Here is a 19003-nt window from a genome sequence, read left to right as displayed (position 1 = left end):
CCATGAAGAATTGAGAACAGCAAATTGAATCACCATGGGGTGAACTGTCCTTGTAAGTGCATGTTGACAGTTTATCTTTGTGGATGTGCTCTGGTGAGCATACTTCTAATCTGCTAATGAAAATCAAAGCGCTCCCATTAGACTGAGCCGGCAGCAATTTAAGTGTGGGTATAGTGGGGGTTGGCAAACATTTTCAGTAAAGGACCAGAAAGTAAATAATTTAGGCTTGTTGGCCATAAGGTCTCCGCCATGACGTCTCACCTCTACGTTTGAAGCATGAAAAACAGCCTAGGTGATTCGTAAATGGATGAGCATAGTGGTGTCCTAATAAAGCTTTATGTATTGATTGGCATTGAAATTTGAATTCATTTAATTTTCATGTGTCCCAATGTTTCTCTTCTTTTGAATATTTTCAGCCACTTAAATATGTAAAAACTCTTCTTAACTCATCAGCCATACTACGTAGGCAGCTGGTCAACCAGACTTGGCACATAGACCTTTACCAACCCCTGGTCTGTAAGTGTAAAATGAAAAATGTACTTTTTGGGGGGCTTTCTCTGTGCTGGATATTGAGTTGAACACTATACATACAACAGCTTATCTCCTTACTTATCTTTCCTTTGGCCCTCTGGGGGCAGTACTATTCTTATCCCTGGTTACAGATGTGAAAGCCAAGGCTCTGACTTGTTATCATTTCTGGACATGAATTCTCCCTAAGGAGAATATAATACCCACAAGGGAAGCACCAACATCTCATTCACCTTTGGATCCACAGCAGTACATAACAGTGAATTGTACATAACAGACATTCAGAAAGAGTTATCCAAATGCAGGGCAAAGTGAAGGTCTTAGCATTGGAAGTCAGAACTATATCCACTACCACTTGTGCACACAGGTTCATCAGCTGGACTGTTCTCTTTATTCTCCACTCTCTTGCAAAAGTTATTTGATTTAGAATGGACATACATGTCTCAATACATATTCCTTCATATTTGGAGATGCCCATAGGTGACTGCATTTTCTGTAGTCTCTGCTTGCATTGCTTCTGGTTGAAAACTAATGACAGTTGTTTATTTTATAACTCAGTAGCACTTTCCAACATTATACCATTGGCATCCACATCACTTCCAGCCCTTGACCTCTTGAGCTAACCCCTCCTTGACCTTCAAAGACCTATGCCCTGCTCCTCCAAGTGCTGTCCTGGCTGCTGTGTCTCCTGGGTCCCTTCTTCATGCTGCCGGCCAGCATGTACCTTCAGAGAGTTTGGTGTGCTCTGAAAAACATTGAGTCCTTAAGGGGATAAAGTCCTCAGTTTGGCTTAAAGGAGACAATCAAATCTCTGAATATCTCCTATGTCACATCTCTCCACAATCACCTGAATCAGGTGACGCCTGAATCTGTCACATCTTCCTAGTCATTAAACAAATGTTTGTTGTGTGTCAGGTCCTGCACTCAGTATAGGAATTTTTTTTTTAAAATCACACCATACTTCTTGCCCCAAGGTGTTCACCATCTAGAGAACCAGATATACACAGATCTTGTCAAATACACTCTAATACTGTGTTATGAGATATGGAGGGGTAGTAAAGTGCTATATCTAATAAATGGACTTTGGGGTCAGCAGCTCTTAGTTGGAAACCCAGCTCTGAGATAGCCTGAAACCCTGGCCCCATTACTTAATCTTTCCAAATCCTACTTTCTCTATTGATAAAGTGGGGATAATAACAGAATATACCTTGCAGAGCTGTCAGAAGGATTAAATGTGGATATCTATGAAAAGCACTCAGCCCAGGGCCTGGCAGACCATATGCATTTGATAATTGGTGGTTATTTTTAGTGCTTTTGTGAGCCAGCTGTACAGTGTGACTATAGTGGCAGATATGATAAGATCACAGAAGTGAGACACCTCACCCACTGGACTTTTTCTACCTTGTGTTCAGAGAGAAGTTAGTAAACCTTCCCAACTGCCGCTGGCAATAAATACTATCAACCTCTGGTCTTTTCAAATCAAAGTGGAATTTTATTTCAGTCCTGGGAAACTTAAGAAGAGGCATTCATCTTAATAGTCAGTCAGTGCACAGCAAAGGAAAAGAAATGTGCAGAGAAGAATGCAGCAATGAGAAATAGATTCATTTACCAATGTGTGCCCCCTCCCCCCAGCAAGGCTATGGTTCCACCACACACTGATTATGTAATGCTCTGTGTAGTATATTAAACATGTGAAATTAATTCAGGGCAGCCCAAAGTCCTGTCCGTTTTGAAACAGAACTCTTCCTTTGAGTTACAAAGGTAATTGATGTTAACTGGATCCAGACGCAGAGGAGCAAGTTGGTGGCCTGTGGGAGGGAGACAACAGAGTGGCCTGGTCAAGATTTTGGGATGTGGAGTCACATACCATTTGCTCCCTGTGTATGATCCTGGACACATTACCAACATCTCTGAGCCTCGGTTTCCTCGTCAGCAGCTATGGAGATGGTAGTTATAAGCATTTGACAGGATGGGCAAGAAGGCTTTAAAAAATGAATGTATGACCATCTAATATTTTTGAGAGAGGAATTTGTGACCAGCACATAGTAAGCACTAAATAAATAGTAGCTGCTTTTATTATAGTCATGTCTTTCCATGGCTGGAAAAAGACAGAGAGTGGCCATTTTCATGATTTTTTTTTCCCAAAGGGGAGAGAGACAGGGAAGAAAGGTATAGATAATTAGGTACCTATGGGGCTCCTAAAAATAGGAAGCATTGACAAAAAGAAGCTGGGAGTGGTTTCCACAGAGTCCTAGGACTATAGCAAGGAGCAAAGATGGGCAGCCAACCTCCTCAGCATGGCCCATCCTCTGGCCACACTAAGTGTCAGAGTCTCACTCATGACCTTGTGAACCCTGAGACTGCCCAGGCCCCAAGCTCAGACCATTTGTTTTCATGCTCTGTATTACTGTCTTGACATTATTAATTATTTTATCTTTGACCTTATGTCAGTTAAGTGGAGTCTGATAGAATAACGGGCATGTGTTGGGGAAGAGGAACGACTTGGAGAAAGGAAGACACTGTGTTTATCTTTAATGGTACATTGCCCTCCTTTTTGAAGAAGGAGCCCCACATTTTCCTTTTGTACTGGGCCCTGAAAAGAACAAAACCGGTCCTAATTAGACTGGGGACTTTCTCTTTTTGTCCACTCCATTGGGCCAGGTCGCCATTTTGAAATCTGGCAGATACATTGGAATTTAGTAGTGACCTAGCAACTTGAGGTGAGCCAAGTGTCATGGTAGGAAGCCAAAAGCACAGCTGTGGGCCTGGTGGGAAGGAAAAGCAAATCACTGTCCAAATGGACAGGGGTTGCTACAACAGCCTCCAGCGGCTTGAACCCCATCCAGATGATGGGGCCTCAGAGACCTTGCCCTGCCCTGCCCCACCATCAGTGTCGTGTTGAATACCTTTTGAACCAGGCACCCTTGGGTAGCAGCATGGGTACAGACAGACTGGGTTCATGCCCACTGATCCTGTCATAGGGATAAAGTGTGGGGCCCCCAGGGTACCGGGACTCAGGCTTCTTTGTAGCTTAGGTTAGAGCATCTCATTCGAGAACTCTCTTGGTTTCCAGCAGGAATCTTCCTTATCTCCATGATCAAGCATGAGAAATGTCCAAAATGATTAAGAGCACAGTTGACCATAAATAGGAAAGCAGTGATCATATTTTTTGCCATAATTGTCAGCCATTAATAATGCTTGCTGTTGATCATCATGACTTTAACAGCAGCAAGAGCTGTAAAATGGTAATTAAGAAATTTGGATTCTAGCCCCACTTGATCACAATTCACTGGAATAAAATGGCCAAGATCTTGAGCTTCTTCTCAGCTTTCTCACCTATGAAATGGGCACAAAATAAACTGTTTTACCTCATCCCTTGTGTAGTAAGAAGGACAATGTCCACCTTGCTTGCCCAGCAAAGAGTCAAATACTTAGTATGTGCTAAATAAATGTGTGTTGAATGCATAACATAAAATGTAAGTGATCATCACTGTTTCTAGAATACATCTTATATATGTCCCTATTTAGGGAAGGGAAGGTGGCCAAAATTGGGGTTGGGCATGACGCTCTTGTCCTGTTCCAAGCCTGCTGCTATTTACTCTTTATAACTACTCTGTGAAATATGATTTTATAGCTGAGGAAACCAGGGTACAGGGATGTTAATTAACTTGCTCCAAGTCCTACAGTTTTAAGCAACTAATCAAATCTTTAGGCCTTGTTACATCTCCTTTGCCAGGACAAAGAATCTTCTATCCTAGGAACTTGCTGCTGTGGCTGATGATCAAAATGAGGATCTTCCTTCTGTACAGCTAACATTTTGCCAGTGTATTAAAAGTGTCACTTCTTGTTCTGTCTCCTATCCTCTTCACATCCCCTCCTTTCTCCCTTGCACCTTCCTCAGTGGTTCTTGCACACCTGGATCCCCATGAAACTGGGTGTCCCTGATCTCCATTGTTCTGGCGCTCTCGTCAACTCTCCAGAGTCCGCAAGTCTTTGAGTTTAGTTAATGGGATTTATTTGATTGGGTGCAACTATGAGACTAGAGCCAGAAGTCCATCTGACCAAAGAAGAAATACAACCAATCAACACAGAGTAAAATAGTCAAGCCTGCTGGTAATCAAAGAAATGCCTGTGAGAATAACCATGACAAAAATAGGCCAGAAGAAGAAGTGACTAGGGACACACAGAGCGGGCAAGAAGCCATGTGGTTTGCACCCTCCTTCCTAGGTGATAGGAAGACAGTCACCAGGTTGGTGGAAAGCATTTTGGAAATAGGTATCCCAAGCTTTGAAAGTGATCACTGGTGAGCACAGTCTGGCAGCACTGTAGGAGCATTGAAATATTTGTTGATAAATGAGTAAAGACACAATCTCCCAGCTAACTCTCTATTTCCAAAGGAAATAAACAGAGGTGACATTAAACAGTAATGTCCAGCCCCATGTCAATAGCAGGACAATGGCTGAATAAATTATGGTGCATCCCTAAGGTATAATATTATAGTCATTAAAGGTGATATTCAGTGGCTATTTTGCAGCATGAAAATTGGACATTATATATGACAAAATGAAAAAACAACAACAGCTCTATATAAAGTTATATCTATTCCTGTTTCCAAGTTCTGTAAAAGAATATATATTTGCACCAACAAATATTTATTGTCTTCTGCATGCTAAGCACTATACTAAGTACTTGGCATGCAATATAAACAGAACACACAGTCTTACAGAAAACTAGAGGATTTAGCTATTAAACACTCATGCAAGTAAATCAATAATTACAAATCCAGTGATTGTTAAGACACAAAATTAAGCAGTGTGTTCAAGGGAGTTTAACACTGGAACTTAATTTAGACTGGGAGATCAAGGGACATGTTCTCTAGAAAAGCGTTGTTTAAGTTGAGCCCTGAAGCAGTAGCCAGGTGAAAGATAGAGGAGAAGCACTGCCATCAAGGGCCTATACAGGTAATAGCCCTGAGGGGCACAATCGGAAGGCCTGTGACACTTGAGTGGATGAGTGGAAAACCATTCCCAGGGGTTGGGATTGCCCCAGTGCAGTGGAACAGGTGCCATGGAAGGATTTAAGTGGGGGCTTCATGCAATTCAGTTGACACTTTGGGAAGATCACATTGATGTCAGGTATAGAGTATGGAGATGGCTCAGTCAGAATCATAATAAGTGAATGAAAAGGTCACACCTGAGGGCCCATCAGGGCTCATGTCAGCCCAGACCAGTGTTCTACCCAGATGCTGGATAAAAGCCACGCACTTCTCAGGGGAGATCTCCCCTGACTCCCAGAGACCAGTGAATGGGGAAGGGCATTTCTCACATCCCATCCTTCCACCTGTCACTCCTCTTCAGCAGAGCTAAGCTCCATCTATTCCTCTATTCATCATCTCTGTAGATGTCAGTGGTGGTGGGACTTCCCACCTCCCTGCTACTACTGAGTCTCGTGGTAGGGTCAGCTGTTGGCTCCTGCCAAATAAAGCCCCATCTCAAAATCTAGAGCAGAAGTTTCTACGAACTGGGGATTCAAAGCCTACAGGGTGTATTAGTGGTTACCCTGGAATAGTTTGAAGGGTTAGCAAATGCATGGACGAAAGTTCTCACCAACTTGATTTCATGCTAATTCCAAGTGATTTCTTACAGCTCTGTGAAGACCCGTGGCAACTTTCTGAGCATCTGTCTTGCATTTGCCTAGCAAGTTAATTAACACTTTTTGTCACTCTGGCAGCTTGGGAGGGGAGGGGAGGAGAGGGGAATGTGACAGCCAGCAATGCCTCGATGCCTCAGGTTAACCGTGCATTCACCCATCCCAAGAAGGAGGTGGCTGAGCTTAGCATTATCAAGGTGGAGGTCTCCATGCTGACCCTTCTGATTCTGTCCACAGCTGGGGCACCCAGGGTGACTTCTCTACGACCCATGCACTGCCCGCTGTGAAGGTGAAGCTGTTCACAGAGAGCACAGGAGTCCTGGCCTTGGAGGACAAGGAGCTGGGACGGGTAAGCACTGCCCATTACAAGGACTCTCCATCACAAGGAGCTCTGGGGAGCATGTGTTCCTGGGTCCCCAGGGGCAGCAGTGACATTGCTGAAAGGCCCAGTTTCGGGGTTGGATTCCCTGGCTTCACTCTTCATTGACCTGTAACCTTAAGAAAGTCCCCCAGCTGTGGAGCCTCAGTTTCCCCTCTTTAAATCCATGCACATAGCAAAAAATAGGTCAGGATCTCTCAGCACCGGGAGACCCAGACACGCCTGAGAGCAGAAACGTGCAGTACCCTTTCCATCTTGAAGCAAAATTATTAGGTAATTGAACAAACCAACACACATAACAATCTTAAAATCATTATAATGGCATAATGTAAATGAGAAATAAAAGAGAAACAACCAGGTGTTCCCGTTGTGACTTAGTGGGTTAAGGACCCAATACAGTCTCTGTAAGGATTTGGTTTTGACCCCTGACCTGGCTCAGTGGGTTAAGGATTCAGCATGGCCACAAGTCACAGCTGTAGCTCTGATTTGACCCCTGGCCTGAGAAGCTGCAGGTGCCACAGGTGAGGCAGTAAAAAGAAAGAAAGAAAAAAGAAAAAAAAAAGAAAGGAATCAACTGATAATAGTTTCAAAATGTAAAAATTCAAGCATGACTGTACTAGAAGATCTAAGGGAGGAACCTTTACTTGTTCCCAGATGGAGAATCACTGTGCAGGTGGCAAAATCCAAGATCTGCGTATCAGTCATTTATTGCAACAGTAAACCAGTCTTGAAAACAAAGCTTCCTTGATTTTGCTGGAAGCATGCCAAAAACATTTAGAATGTATGTGCCAAAAAAGATTTAGGATCTAGATGCAGTTAATTATCAGCAGTTTTTTGTACCTCCATTCATATCTGGTGGAAATACTAAAAAGTCAGGATGCAGGACGATTCCTCATTGGGAAGGAATAGCTCTCTTGTTGCAGAATGATTACTATCCCTGGGCCCTGCCCATTCGATACCAGCAGAGCCCAATACCAGTTATTTTGTTAAATTTCTGAAACATCTCGAGGGGTTATACCAATCCCTTTGAGTACCACTGAGACAATAAAGATGTTTCTTCTTACATCTCAGCTATGGTCTCTGTAGCTAATGGCCAGTATTTTCTTCTTTTTAAAAAATTTTATTGAAGCATAGTTGATTTACAATATTGTGATAATTTCTGTTGTACAACAAAGTGATTTGGTTATATATGTACACATATCTACTCTTTTTCAAATTCTTTTCCCATATATATTATCACAGAATATTGGGTAGAGTTCCCTGTGCTATCCCGTTGTTTTCTTTTCCTTTTTTTTTTAAGTTTTATTGAAATATAGTTGATTTACAGTGTTGTGATAATTTCTGCTCAAATAGCCAGCATTTTCAGAACATAAGTTGGATCAGTCACATGCTAGTTTAAAATGCTCCCATCATTCCACACTGCTCATAATAAAATCTGAACTCTGTAGTACAGGCCACAAAGAATTGCATGATCTGGCTTCTGGCCACCTCCCCAGCCTTGTTTGCTGTCCCCTTTCCCCTCATCCAGTAGACCTCAGCATCACTGGCCAAATTTTAGTCCCTCAAATAAACCAAATTCTTTCCCATCTTGGGAGGATTTCTTTCCACCTGGACCATTTTCCCCACCACCCAACTCTTCCAAAGGCTATTTCCATCTCTACATACATGCCACCTCCTCCTCGGAGATCCCTTTGCTGACTGCCCATCACCCTTCATTAAACTGCCTAAGCCCCCTGTTCACATCCTCCTCTGAACTGATCACTAATGAGAATGTGCAGAAACGTTGGCTTCTATCTCCCCCAGTGGAAGCCCCACGAGAATAGAAACCTAAAGTATTTTTCCTTTTTAAAAAAATTAAACTCAGCAGTTCCCATCATGGCTAGCAGAAACAAATCTATCATCCATGAGGATGCAGGTTCAATCCCTGGCCTCCCTCAGTGGGTTAAGGATCGGCTGTTGCCGAGAGCTGTGGCAGAAGTAACAGACATGGCTTGGATCCTGCATTGCTGTGGATGTGGCGCAGGCCGGCAGCTACTGTTCTAATTCGACCCTTAGCCTGGGAACCTCCATGTGCCTCAGGTGTGTGTGTGGCCCTAAAAAATAAATAAATAAACTGTAGTTAACTTACAATGTTATATTAGTTTCAGATGTGCATCATAGTGACTCAGTGTTTTTATACTTTATACTCTATTTACAGTTGTTATAAAATATTGGCTAGATTCCTTGTACAATATATCCTTGTATCTTGCTTATTTTACATATGGTGGCTCATATCTCTTAATCTCCTACCTATTTTTTTGCCCCTGCCCCCATGCCTTTTCCTGTGGTAGGAGAAATATGGCCACAAAACAAACTATTTTGTTCACCATCCTATATCTGTGCCCAGAGCCCAGCACATAGACTCTTAATAAATTTCCTTTCTACTAGTTGAATGTGTAATCCCTTCTGAAAGCTATGTGACATTTGTCAAAATACTTAACCTCTCTGAGCCTCTAAGATCTATAGAACAATGATAGAATACCGCAAGGCAAGCACACAGATCTTCACACCTAAGAATCCCAGCAAGAACATATTACCCAGGGTTTCTTTTTCATTCCTTTTTTTTTTGTTTTTGTTTTTGTTTTTTGTTTTTTTACAAAACAAAAGCTGATTTTTATCTATAGAGCTGAGCTGGAATCACAGGCATAGTACATAGACCACAGATAGAAGTAAAACAAAAACTAAACAAAACTAATACAAAAAGAATGTCCCCCACAAAAAAGAAACGAGTTGAAAGAAAAGAAGAGGTTTACCTGTTTTCTTTGGAACATGAAAAGTATTCATTTCTGTCCTTAGGGAAAGAGAGACACAAGTAGTAGGGGAAGGAGCCCACCTCTCCTTTTTCTTCAAACTTCTCTTCTTCCACGAAGACTTGAATGAAAAATTGTGAGTGTTTCAGAGACCTAGGATATTAGTGTTAGAAGAGTCAAGTCAACCTGAGCCCACCCCTGAGTCTCAGGAGCCCCTTGAAATTGTTAGAAATGTTGGGGAGAGGGAGATCAGTGCATTTTTCTGGACTTGCTAATCTAAAGAATTCACCAGATTTTCAAAGCTGTTTCCACCGGGAAAAGTTAAAACCACCAGGCTAATCAAACTCTTTGAATTTATACGTGAGAAAACTGATGGCTGTGGGAGGCAGGAAGCCCCCCACCACCACCCCCCTATAAGTAGGGGCCAGTGCATGTTTACCACCGGCCAGGCCATTGTCCTGAGGACTCCATGTGCAGCCCCTCCCTGGTTCCTCACCAGAGCCCTGTGAGGAAGGGACAGTTGTTATTCCTCCTGTACAGACAGCACACTGGGGTCCAGAGACGGTGAATGATTTGCCAGTAATGATGTCACTCCATCTCTAGGGCTATTTTTATTTACTGTACCACATCATCCCTATGCATAAATAAAACTCTCGGCTCTCCTGTTGTGGTGAAGGCCACGAAAATGCCATGGCTTTCACAGCCATTAATCTCTTAATAAATCATGCTCTCCTCCAGTCTCATTACATAGTTCCCCAGATAACTAGTTTATACTTCCTGCCTAAGAACTTGCCAGCTTGCGGAGGAGCTGGCCTGCCCGGCCCTTGTGCTGGTGGGGCAGGCGCCCTCTGCTGGCAGAACCCCCATAGGCCACAGCTGGGTGACAAAAGCTATCTTTTTTTTAAGTGATTCTTTGCACCCCTTGGGAAAGTGTTTCTCTGCGGTGATTCTTCCCAGGTTCAGCAGGACACAGCCACATTCTAAATTCCAGTGCTATGTTCATTCATGCACATTTTTATTAAACTTTGGGACTAAAAAGTAGCTCCTGCATATTGTAAAAAAATAATTAAAATGGATATACAGTGAATACTAATGATGCCACCACCTAACCCTGGTATTCTTTCCCAAAGAAAAACTTTGTTTTTAATTTATTTTTTATTCTTCCCAAAATATTCTATACATACAAAAATAGCATATGGAAGCATATTTGTATATATCCCTCTTTGAAAAAGAAAGAAAGAACACAGTTGGAAGTTACTATATACACACTGCTCCGCCCCTTGCTTGAAATATCAGAATATTTGGAGATTATTCCATATCATTCCCTCTTGTTTTCATGGCTACATATACTGTGTAGAGGTATTATAATTAATTTAGGTTGTTTCCAGTCTTTGGCTGTGTTAACAATGCTTCTGTGAATATCCTTAAGTTTATTTCTTTGCACACACACACACACGTGTGTGTGTGTGTGTGTGTGTGTGTTTATAGGATAAATTTCAAAAAAATCTTGGATGAAATTTGAATTTTGATAGATACTACAAAATTGTCCCCTAAAGAGTATACACCAGGTTATAATTCTACAAAAGGCACGAAGGAGTGCCTGTTTCCCTAAACTCTTGCCAATGCTGCAATGGTTATCACACTTGTATTCATTGAATATGATTGCAGGGACCACTATGTCCAGTCGTTTGTGCTCTACGCAGAGCACACAGGAGTGATGACAGGCAAAAATCCTTTACCTCACAAGACATACAGGATATAGATATAAAATCAGAAATTACAATGCAGTGTGACAAGTACTCTGCTTGAGAAAACACATAGCAAGTGGATATAATCTAGTCTGAGGGGCAGAGATAACTTCCTGGGGGAATGCAGAGGTAAAGAGATATACAGGCTAAGTGATGGAGGGAATCAACCAGGTAAAGCCGACCCCAGCAGGACCTGCCTGCATGCCCAGGTAACTGAGAGAAGCTGGGGTAGGCTGGCATGCAGCCTACCGCATGGGATGGGTTGTGTTCCCACATCAGCATCACCACATCAAAGCACAGCACACATGGGCCTCAGCTGAGATAGCAAAGTGCTCGATTAGCAGCCTGGAATGTCCAGATGAGGTGTCTGGACTGCTTGGGCTCATGTGCCCCCCTCAGGATCCTAATAATTCAGCACGGCCGACGCAAAGGAGTCACCGGCCCGTCGGGCACATGGTAGGTGGGGATGGAAGTGGAGGAGAATTGCAGTGATCTCATCTCTCCAAATACACTGGAGAGGAGGTCTCCACAGGAAGCAACTATGCAGAGCAGGATGTCTTTGTGGAGGGGCCAGTAAAGACTGGCCATTTGCATCAGGAATGGACACCATATTGCTAGTGGGAAACACTCCTAGGATCCATATGGCAGATCTGATTTTGCCAAACGAATGGGAGCAGAAGGAGGCCCTGGGCCTTACCTGCTGTTGTTCTGGCCTTGATAGGGCTTCTCTTACCAGTTCCTCCCTTTCCTTCCTTCTCGGCATGTCACCCCCCAGCCACACTGGCTCAGGGCAAGAGGTCAGCTTCACTGAGATTAGCAGGCCCCGCTCTCTACCTCACAAAGCCTGGAGTCTCAGGATATGGAACATGGTACAGGGTGACACAGAGGGATGGGTATTATCTTGAAGGATAACACGAGGGGTTTCCACAACCCAGTAGCACCCTGACTTACTCATGTATTTCCAGTGTCCTACAGCATAGCGCAGTGTACTAGTGCCAGTTAAAGGAACGGGCACATTTTATGATAGAATTTTAACCAAATTAACCCTCTCAAAATGAGCCAATGACCAAATAAGAGCTATGATTTGAAGATGATACTGATGTTGCAAGCCTGGCAAGCAACATGGTAATAATGGAGCTGACCCCAGTCAGGCTGGCAGGAGTCCTATTATCCATGGCACGGGATAGAAACAGTTCTGGTGTACTCAGAGTGAAGCATCAGTCCAGACATTATGAAATTTCTTACAAGACAACTTGAACCCCAGATTCTCATCCAGTATCATTGATTCTTACCTTACATGTACATGGTACCTTAAAATATAGCTAATAATAGTACAAACTCACCATTGTTAGCAAACTATTTAAAAACAGTTTTTCAGTCTTTTTAAAACATCTAGGTTTGTGTGTGTTTTATGATATATGAAATAATGTAGTATATTAATACATAGTAAATAGACATCCTGTAAAAGATACATGGATATATATTTGACTCATAGCTGTACATTTATATTGATAGTAGTGATCCATTTACGGGTATTTGGCTAATTGCTTAAAAACGTTTTGTTGAAGTAGGGCATGATCAAAAAAAAAAATAAATATATATATATATATATATATATATAGCAGCCTCCAGTTTGGAAAATCAGGGTTTCTTGCATTTTAATCACATCATTAGATCTTGAGAATGCTCAGATGCTGGGTTAAGCAAGAATGTACAAATTTTCTTTTATTGGAGAGAGGGAATTTACTGGAAACAAGAGGGTTGGGCCAAGAATCAGAAGGGGTCAAAAATCAATGCAAGCAAAGCCTGTTAAAGAGGAAAGAATTCATTATCCTGCCATGTTTTCCTGCTCTACTCAGAGCCTTGTTCCACAGTCACTCTGGAAGCCATGTGTTTCTACCCTCCAAGTTTGAGCCAAGTTCGCATGACATTGGTGAAGTCTGGAAGGCCCGGGTGCCCACCCCAAGCCTCTGCGCCTCTCCCACCCCCTCGCAGAGGTGAAAGGCGCCTGCTTCCCCTGCACTGGAAGAAAGCAGAGGTTTTGAAAACAGACCCCAAATAGCACACAACAAACCAGGGCACGCTGCCATCCCAGAAGCAGATCATAGTGGGCCCAGCTTTTGTTGTGCCCATATTTAGTTCTTCTTCCCTTCATTTTGGGGATTTTCCAGATACTTCACTCCTTGAATGCGCTTTCCTTCAATCCCATGTGATTCCCGAGGGAGAACTCTTTCATTGCATGGTAAAAAGTAGATTTACTGGAGAAGTGGGTCCCCTTCTGGCTTCACTTACAGCCTCTGTGACGATGATGAAAACTGAGGCAAAAGACCCAAGTCATAGCGCCATCTCTGAAGCACCTGGTAAAAGGCATTCCCTAAGAGCCAAGCCTTCTTGGAGTTGTGTCTGCTTCCTTTTCTCCCAGGACAGAGCTGTGTCCTGGGTGATCAAGTGTCAAGTCCAGGTGAAATCAGATTGAAAGTGGGTCTCTAAGCATGTCCCTTCCCATCTCAAGTCTCACATTCCTCATCACATGCGGTCCCTTCCATCTTCTCCTGCAGCCTTGGAGGGAATGGGAAAAAGCAGACAAGAAGTTTCTCTAATCTAGAAGGACATTTCTTCCTTTTATAATTCAAGGATCTGGCATTGCTGTGAGCTGTGATGTAGTTTGCAGATGTGGCTTGGATCTTGTGTGGTTGTGGCTGTGGCTGTGGCCAGCAGCAGCAGCTCTTATTCCACCCCTAGCCTGGGAACCTCCATATGTCCTAAACAAGAATTTTTAAAAGTATAAAAGCAGGATCACAAGCATCATGATCCTTGATTGTACAGAATTAGCCATGGAGGGAGAGAAGAGAACAAAGAATGCCGTTTCTGTCCTCATGCCAGCTGCTCAGCATGAGCCATGAGCCAGCCGCAGTTGGTAAGTGGAGCCTGGGGTCTGAGTTTGAGGCTCAGGCCTCCACTTTGTTTGCCTGTCTTCCCACTGGCTTTGAAACCTGGATGAGATGCTCAGTTCTCAACAGCCAGGTTTCTCATCTGTGGAAACCTGTCCATAACAGTGTTTCTGTCTTCCAGCTAAGATGTTTGTCCTTTTTCCCTGCAGGTTATTCTTCACCCCACCCCAAACAGCCCCAAACAGTCAGAGTGGCACAAAATGACAGTCTCCAAAAACTGCCCCGATCAAGACCTCAAAATCAAACTTGCTGTCCGAATGGATAAGCCTCAAAACATGAAGCATTCTGGGTAAGTGTTCCTTCTCCGAGTGGTGGTTTCAGACACACCTCCATTCATTTTAAAAATCAAAACTGATCTCCCAAGAACTACATGGAAGAAATTACAAAGAAATACATGAGGGATTATTCAAATACATGTCTTTGATATTTACACTAAGTTCCTCAGTTCTCATGATTACCATATTTGCATTGTTGCTAAACTGTCAGGATAGAGTTATTTCTTTATTCTTTTCTAATGGGATTTCCCGTACAATTCAAAACCTTCCTAGAAGCATGCGGGGGCGATTCTGGCATAGGGAGTTTGACTGGTTTCCCATACCTTCTTAGAAACATCCAGGTCTTTGAGAATCCTACACTCACACCTTCGTCAGCAACCACGTCAGGAGGTGTGAGCAGTTGCCGTAGGCGACCTTCAAACAATCAATTCACATTGAATCAGTTTTAGTGTTTAGCGTAGCATTTAAATTAACTGAGAAGTAGAAAATTTATGATTGTCTTCAGTTCTTTAAGGTTTGAGAGGAGTGGCCAATGAAGTAATTTCAAGTAGGATAAAAAGAATAGGTAGAGAGGACAAGATGGCGGAGGAGTAGGGGGACACGCTCGCCCTCTCCCACAAACACAACAAAAAAAGCACATCTACAGAAGAAATGACTCGCACAGAACAACAACCAATCGCTGGCAGAGGAACCTAAACTCCAATAACGGCAAGAAGTTCGTGACATTATTGGGCAGAACGGGAGAAAAGAGGAGAGTGAGAGAAGGTGAATCCGAGCGGGACGGGCGCTCCCGAAAGGGAACTGCGGAGGAGAAAGGGATCCCGCACCCTGGAAAGTCACCTACCGGGCGAAAGATCAAACGAACCGGAGGAATCTCCAGATGCAGAGAAGAGTGTAGCAGTAAGTCGGAGTACGGAAAAACGATCAAGAACCCAACGGACCATCTGAACTACGGGCACAGTCACCAAAAATTGAGACGCCTGGGTGGGGGCTGGGCACCGAATCCTCGGCTCCAGAGGTTAGTCCCCGGGAAAGGGCCGGGGGACGCCTGGGTGGGGGCTGGGCACCGAGACCTCAGCTCTGAAGGTTGGTCCCCGAGAGGGGGCCGGGGGACGCCTGGGTTGGGGCTGGGCACCGAGACCTCGCCTCCGAAGGTTAGTCCCCAAGAAAGGGCCGGGGGACGCCTGGGGGGGGGGGGGCTGGGCACCGAGACCTCGGCTCCAGAGATTAGTCCCCGGGCTAGGGGGGCGGGGAAGAGCGGAAACTGCTTGGGAGGTCTCTAAACCATTTGACGGGCAGAGACTGCCTGGGAGACTAGAAAACAAAGCTGTCGCAGAGGAAGGGAGCAATACTCTAGGGGCGGGGAAGTGGAAAGCCGCCTCAGAGGGAACCTGGGAGAAGAGCCTGGTCTGCGCCCGTGCTGGGGAGGGGAGAGAAGAAGGGGTGGGTCCCCATAGAATACCCCCCACGCCACAGCAAGCTTACAGGCCCGCTAGCTAGCAGAAAGCTGTGCTTCCCAGTGCATTCCCTCCCCCCACCCCCGCCACCCCCTACGCTCTCGCCGAACCTGGGGCTGCCTGCCAGCCAGGAGGGCTGGCCTCAACAATTGCCTGAAGCCTACCACCGCAGGGGCTCTCCCTGCACAGGCCTGCTTGCCCTTTGGAGGGGCTACACTTCCACAGAGCAGCACCAAACACCACCAGCCCCCTAGAAAAGGCCTGCAGCCCAGAAAAGCTAGAACAAGCCTAGCCAGGCCGTGAATAGATCCACCTAATTCTCCGACGGTTTTTCTGAGACGGGCTCCCCCGGGGAGGAGCCTCTTGAGTCTCCAAGGGCCTTGCTACACGCCCAAGACCCCAGGGGGTGCTAAGACCTAGTGGACCAGCTGCATAGGACTGCCAGCTCCAGGCAGGACCCCCTGCAGCCCAGAAAAGCTGCAACAAGCCTGGCCGACTTGGGAAAAGATCTCAGACGGTCTTTCTGAGTCGGGCTGTCCCGGGGAGGAGCCTCTTGAGCCTCCAAGGGCCCTGCTACCCGCCCAAGACCCCAGGGGGTGCTGAGACCTAGTGGACCAGCTGCATAGGACTGCCAGCTCCAGGCAGGACCCCCTGCAGCCCAGAAAAGCTGCAACAAGCCTGGCCGAATCGGGAAAAGATCTCAACGGTCTTTCTGAATCGGGCTGCCCTGGGGAGGAGCCTCTTGAGCCTCCAAGGGCCCTGCTACCCGCCCAAGACCCCAAGGGGTGCTGAGACCTAGTGGACCAGCTGCATAGGACTGCCAGCTCCAGGCAGGACCCCCTGCAGCCCAGAAAAGCTGCAACAAGCCTGGCCGACTTGGGAAAAGATCTCAGACGGTCTTTCTGAGTCGGGCTGTCCTGGGGAGGAGCCTCTTGAGCCTCCAAGGGCCCTGCTACCCGCCCAAGACCCCAGGGGGTGCTGAGACCTAGTGGACCAGCTGCATAGGACTGCCAGCTCCAGGCAGGACCCCCTGCAGCCCAGAAAAGCTGCAACAAGCCTGGCCGACTTGGGAAAAGATCTCAGACGGTCTTTCTGAGTCGGGCTGTTCTGGGGAGGAGCCTCTTGAGTCTCCAAAGGCCCTGCTACCCGCCCAAGACCCCAAGGGGTGCTGAGACCTAGTGGACCAGCTGCATAGGACTGCCAGCTCCAGGCAGGACCCCCTGCAGCCCAGAAAAGCTGCAACAAGCCTGGCGGAATCGGGAAAAGATCTCAGACGGTCTTTCTGAGTCGGGCTGCCCTGGGGAGGAACCTCTTGAGTCTCCAAGGGCCCTGCTACCCGCCCAAGACCCCAGGGGGTGCTGAGAACCAAGTGAAATCTGCTACCATCGTGGGGTGGACCTCCCAGTCCTGTCTGCCCTCAGGAAGTCCTCCTTTGCTTCAAAGAAACACTGTTAGTCCCATCAACACTCCAGAAAAGCCACACTGCCTCAAAAAAAGATTGACCAACAACGACAGCCCTCAGGAAATATTCCAGGGCAGTGACAAGGCAAACACTACCCGATAACGGAGAGTACAACTCCCTCAGGAGAAAGAAGACAACAAGCAAGATGAAGAAGCTGAGAAACCACCCCCAGTCAAACCAACAGGAGAACTCACCTAAAACAGTCAACAATGAAACTGATCTCTGCAGTCTGACAGACCTGGAGTTCAAAAGAGAAATAGTGAAAATACTGAAGGAATTAAGAGAAGATATGAACAGCAATGCAGATACCCTCAGAAAGGAGCTAGAAAATATAAGGAGGAGCCAAGAAAAACTAGAACATTCATTTGCAGAGATGCAAACTGAACTAGGGGCAGTAAAAACCAGAATGAATAATGCAGAAGAACGAATCAGTGATATGGAAGATAGAATAATGGAAATCACTCAATCTGGTCAACAGACAGAAAACCGAATCAAAAAACTGGAAAGCAATATAAGAGACCTATGGGATAATATAAAACGGGCCAATCTATGCATAATAGGAATTCCAGAAGGAGTAGAAAAAGATAAAGGAATGGAAAATATATTTGAAGAAATTATCGCTGGAAACTTCCCAAATCTAAAGGATACTGGATTCAAGATACAAGAAGCACAGAGGGCCCCAAACAAACTGAACCCAAACAGACCCACACCAAGACACATCATAATAAAAATGGCAAAAGTTAGTGATAAAGAGAGGATCCTAAAGGCAGCAAGAGAAAAACAGAATGTTACCTACAAGGGAACCCCCATAAGAATATCAGCTGATTTCTCTACAGAAACACTACAGGCCAGGAGGGAATGGCAAGAGATATTTAAAATGCTCAAAGGAAAAAATATGCAACCTAGAATACTTTATCCAGCAAGAATATCATTTAAAATAGAAGGGGAAATAAAAATTTTTCCCAACAAACAAAAACTTAAAGAATACAGCAACACAAAACCCAGGTTAAAGGAAATATTGAAAGGGCTTCTCTAAACCAAAAAGAAAGGAAGGAAAGGGAAGAAAAAAGAAAAGAAAAAAAAAAAAAGAAGAAGAAGAAGAAGAGGAAGAACTAGGACTGAGGAAGATACAATCAGAGAGCAGTCACTCAAATAAGCCAGCATACAGATTTAATCATGAACATGCTTCAAACAAAATAAAATTAAAAAGAAAAAAATAAAAGAGTCATCAAAACCATAAAATGTGGGCAAGGGATGTTAGGAGGTAAATAATCCTTTTTGTTTGTATGTATGTCTCTCTTCTTAATTTTAATATAATAATGAAGTGTTTGAACTTACAGGACCATCAGGCTAAAACACACAATTATGGGAAGGGGTTAGCATACTTAAAAAACAGGGCAACCACAAGCCAAAACCAAATATTGCATTTGCAAAAAATGAAAAAAAAAATACACTCAAGCAGATAATAACAGGAGACCATCCAACCAAAAAAAAAAAAAAAAAAAAAAAAAAAAAAAAAAAAAAAAAAAAAAGAAGAATGGAGAACCATAGAATCAACTGGAACACGAGGATCAAATGGCAATAAATAATCATCTATCAATTATCACCTTAAATGTCAATGGACTGAATGCCCCAATCAAAAGACACAGAATGGCTGAGTGGATAAAACGGCAAAAACCTTCAATATGCTGCCTACAAGAAACTCACCTTAGGACAAAAGATACATATAGATTGAAAGTGAAAGGCTGGGGAAAAGTATTTCATG

General features: G+C 44.4%; 1 protein-coding gene across 41 annotated transcripts in view; it reads left to right on the top strand.

Moving 5' to 3' along the window:
- Nucleotides 1–19003, top strand: part of CADPS (calcium dependent secretion activator) — a 503292-nt gene that overhangs the window by 290442 nt on the left and 193847 nt on the right. For all 41 annotated transcript variants that reach the window (XM_021069125.1, XM_021069167.1, XM_021069161.1 and 38 more), the window contains exons 7-8: nt 6415–6526; nt 14194–14333. In XM_021069125.1, the coding sequence (XP_020924784.1) occupies nt 6415–6526; nt 14194–14333 (252 nt within the window). The remainder of the gene's footprint in view (nt 1–6414; nt 6527–14193; nt 14334–19003) is intronic.

The sequence above is a fragment of the Sus scrofa genome, chromosome 13, assembly GCF_000003025.6.
Source record: "Sus scrofa isolate TJ Tabasco breed Duroc chromosome 13, Sscrofa11.1, whole genome shotgun sequence".
NCBI lineage: Eukaryota > Metazoa > Chordata > Mammalia > Artiodactyla > Suidae > Sus > Sus scrofa.
This window is presented reverse-complemented; position numbering and strand designations above follow the sequence as displayed.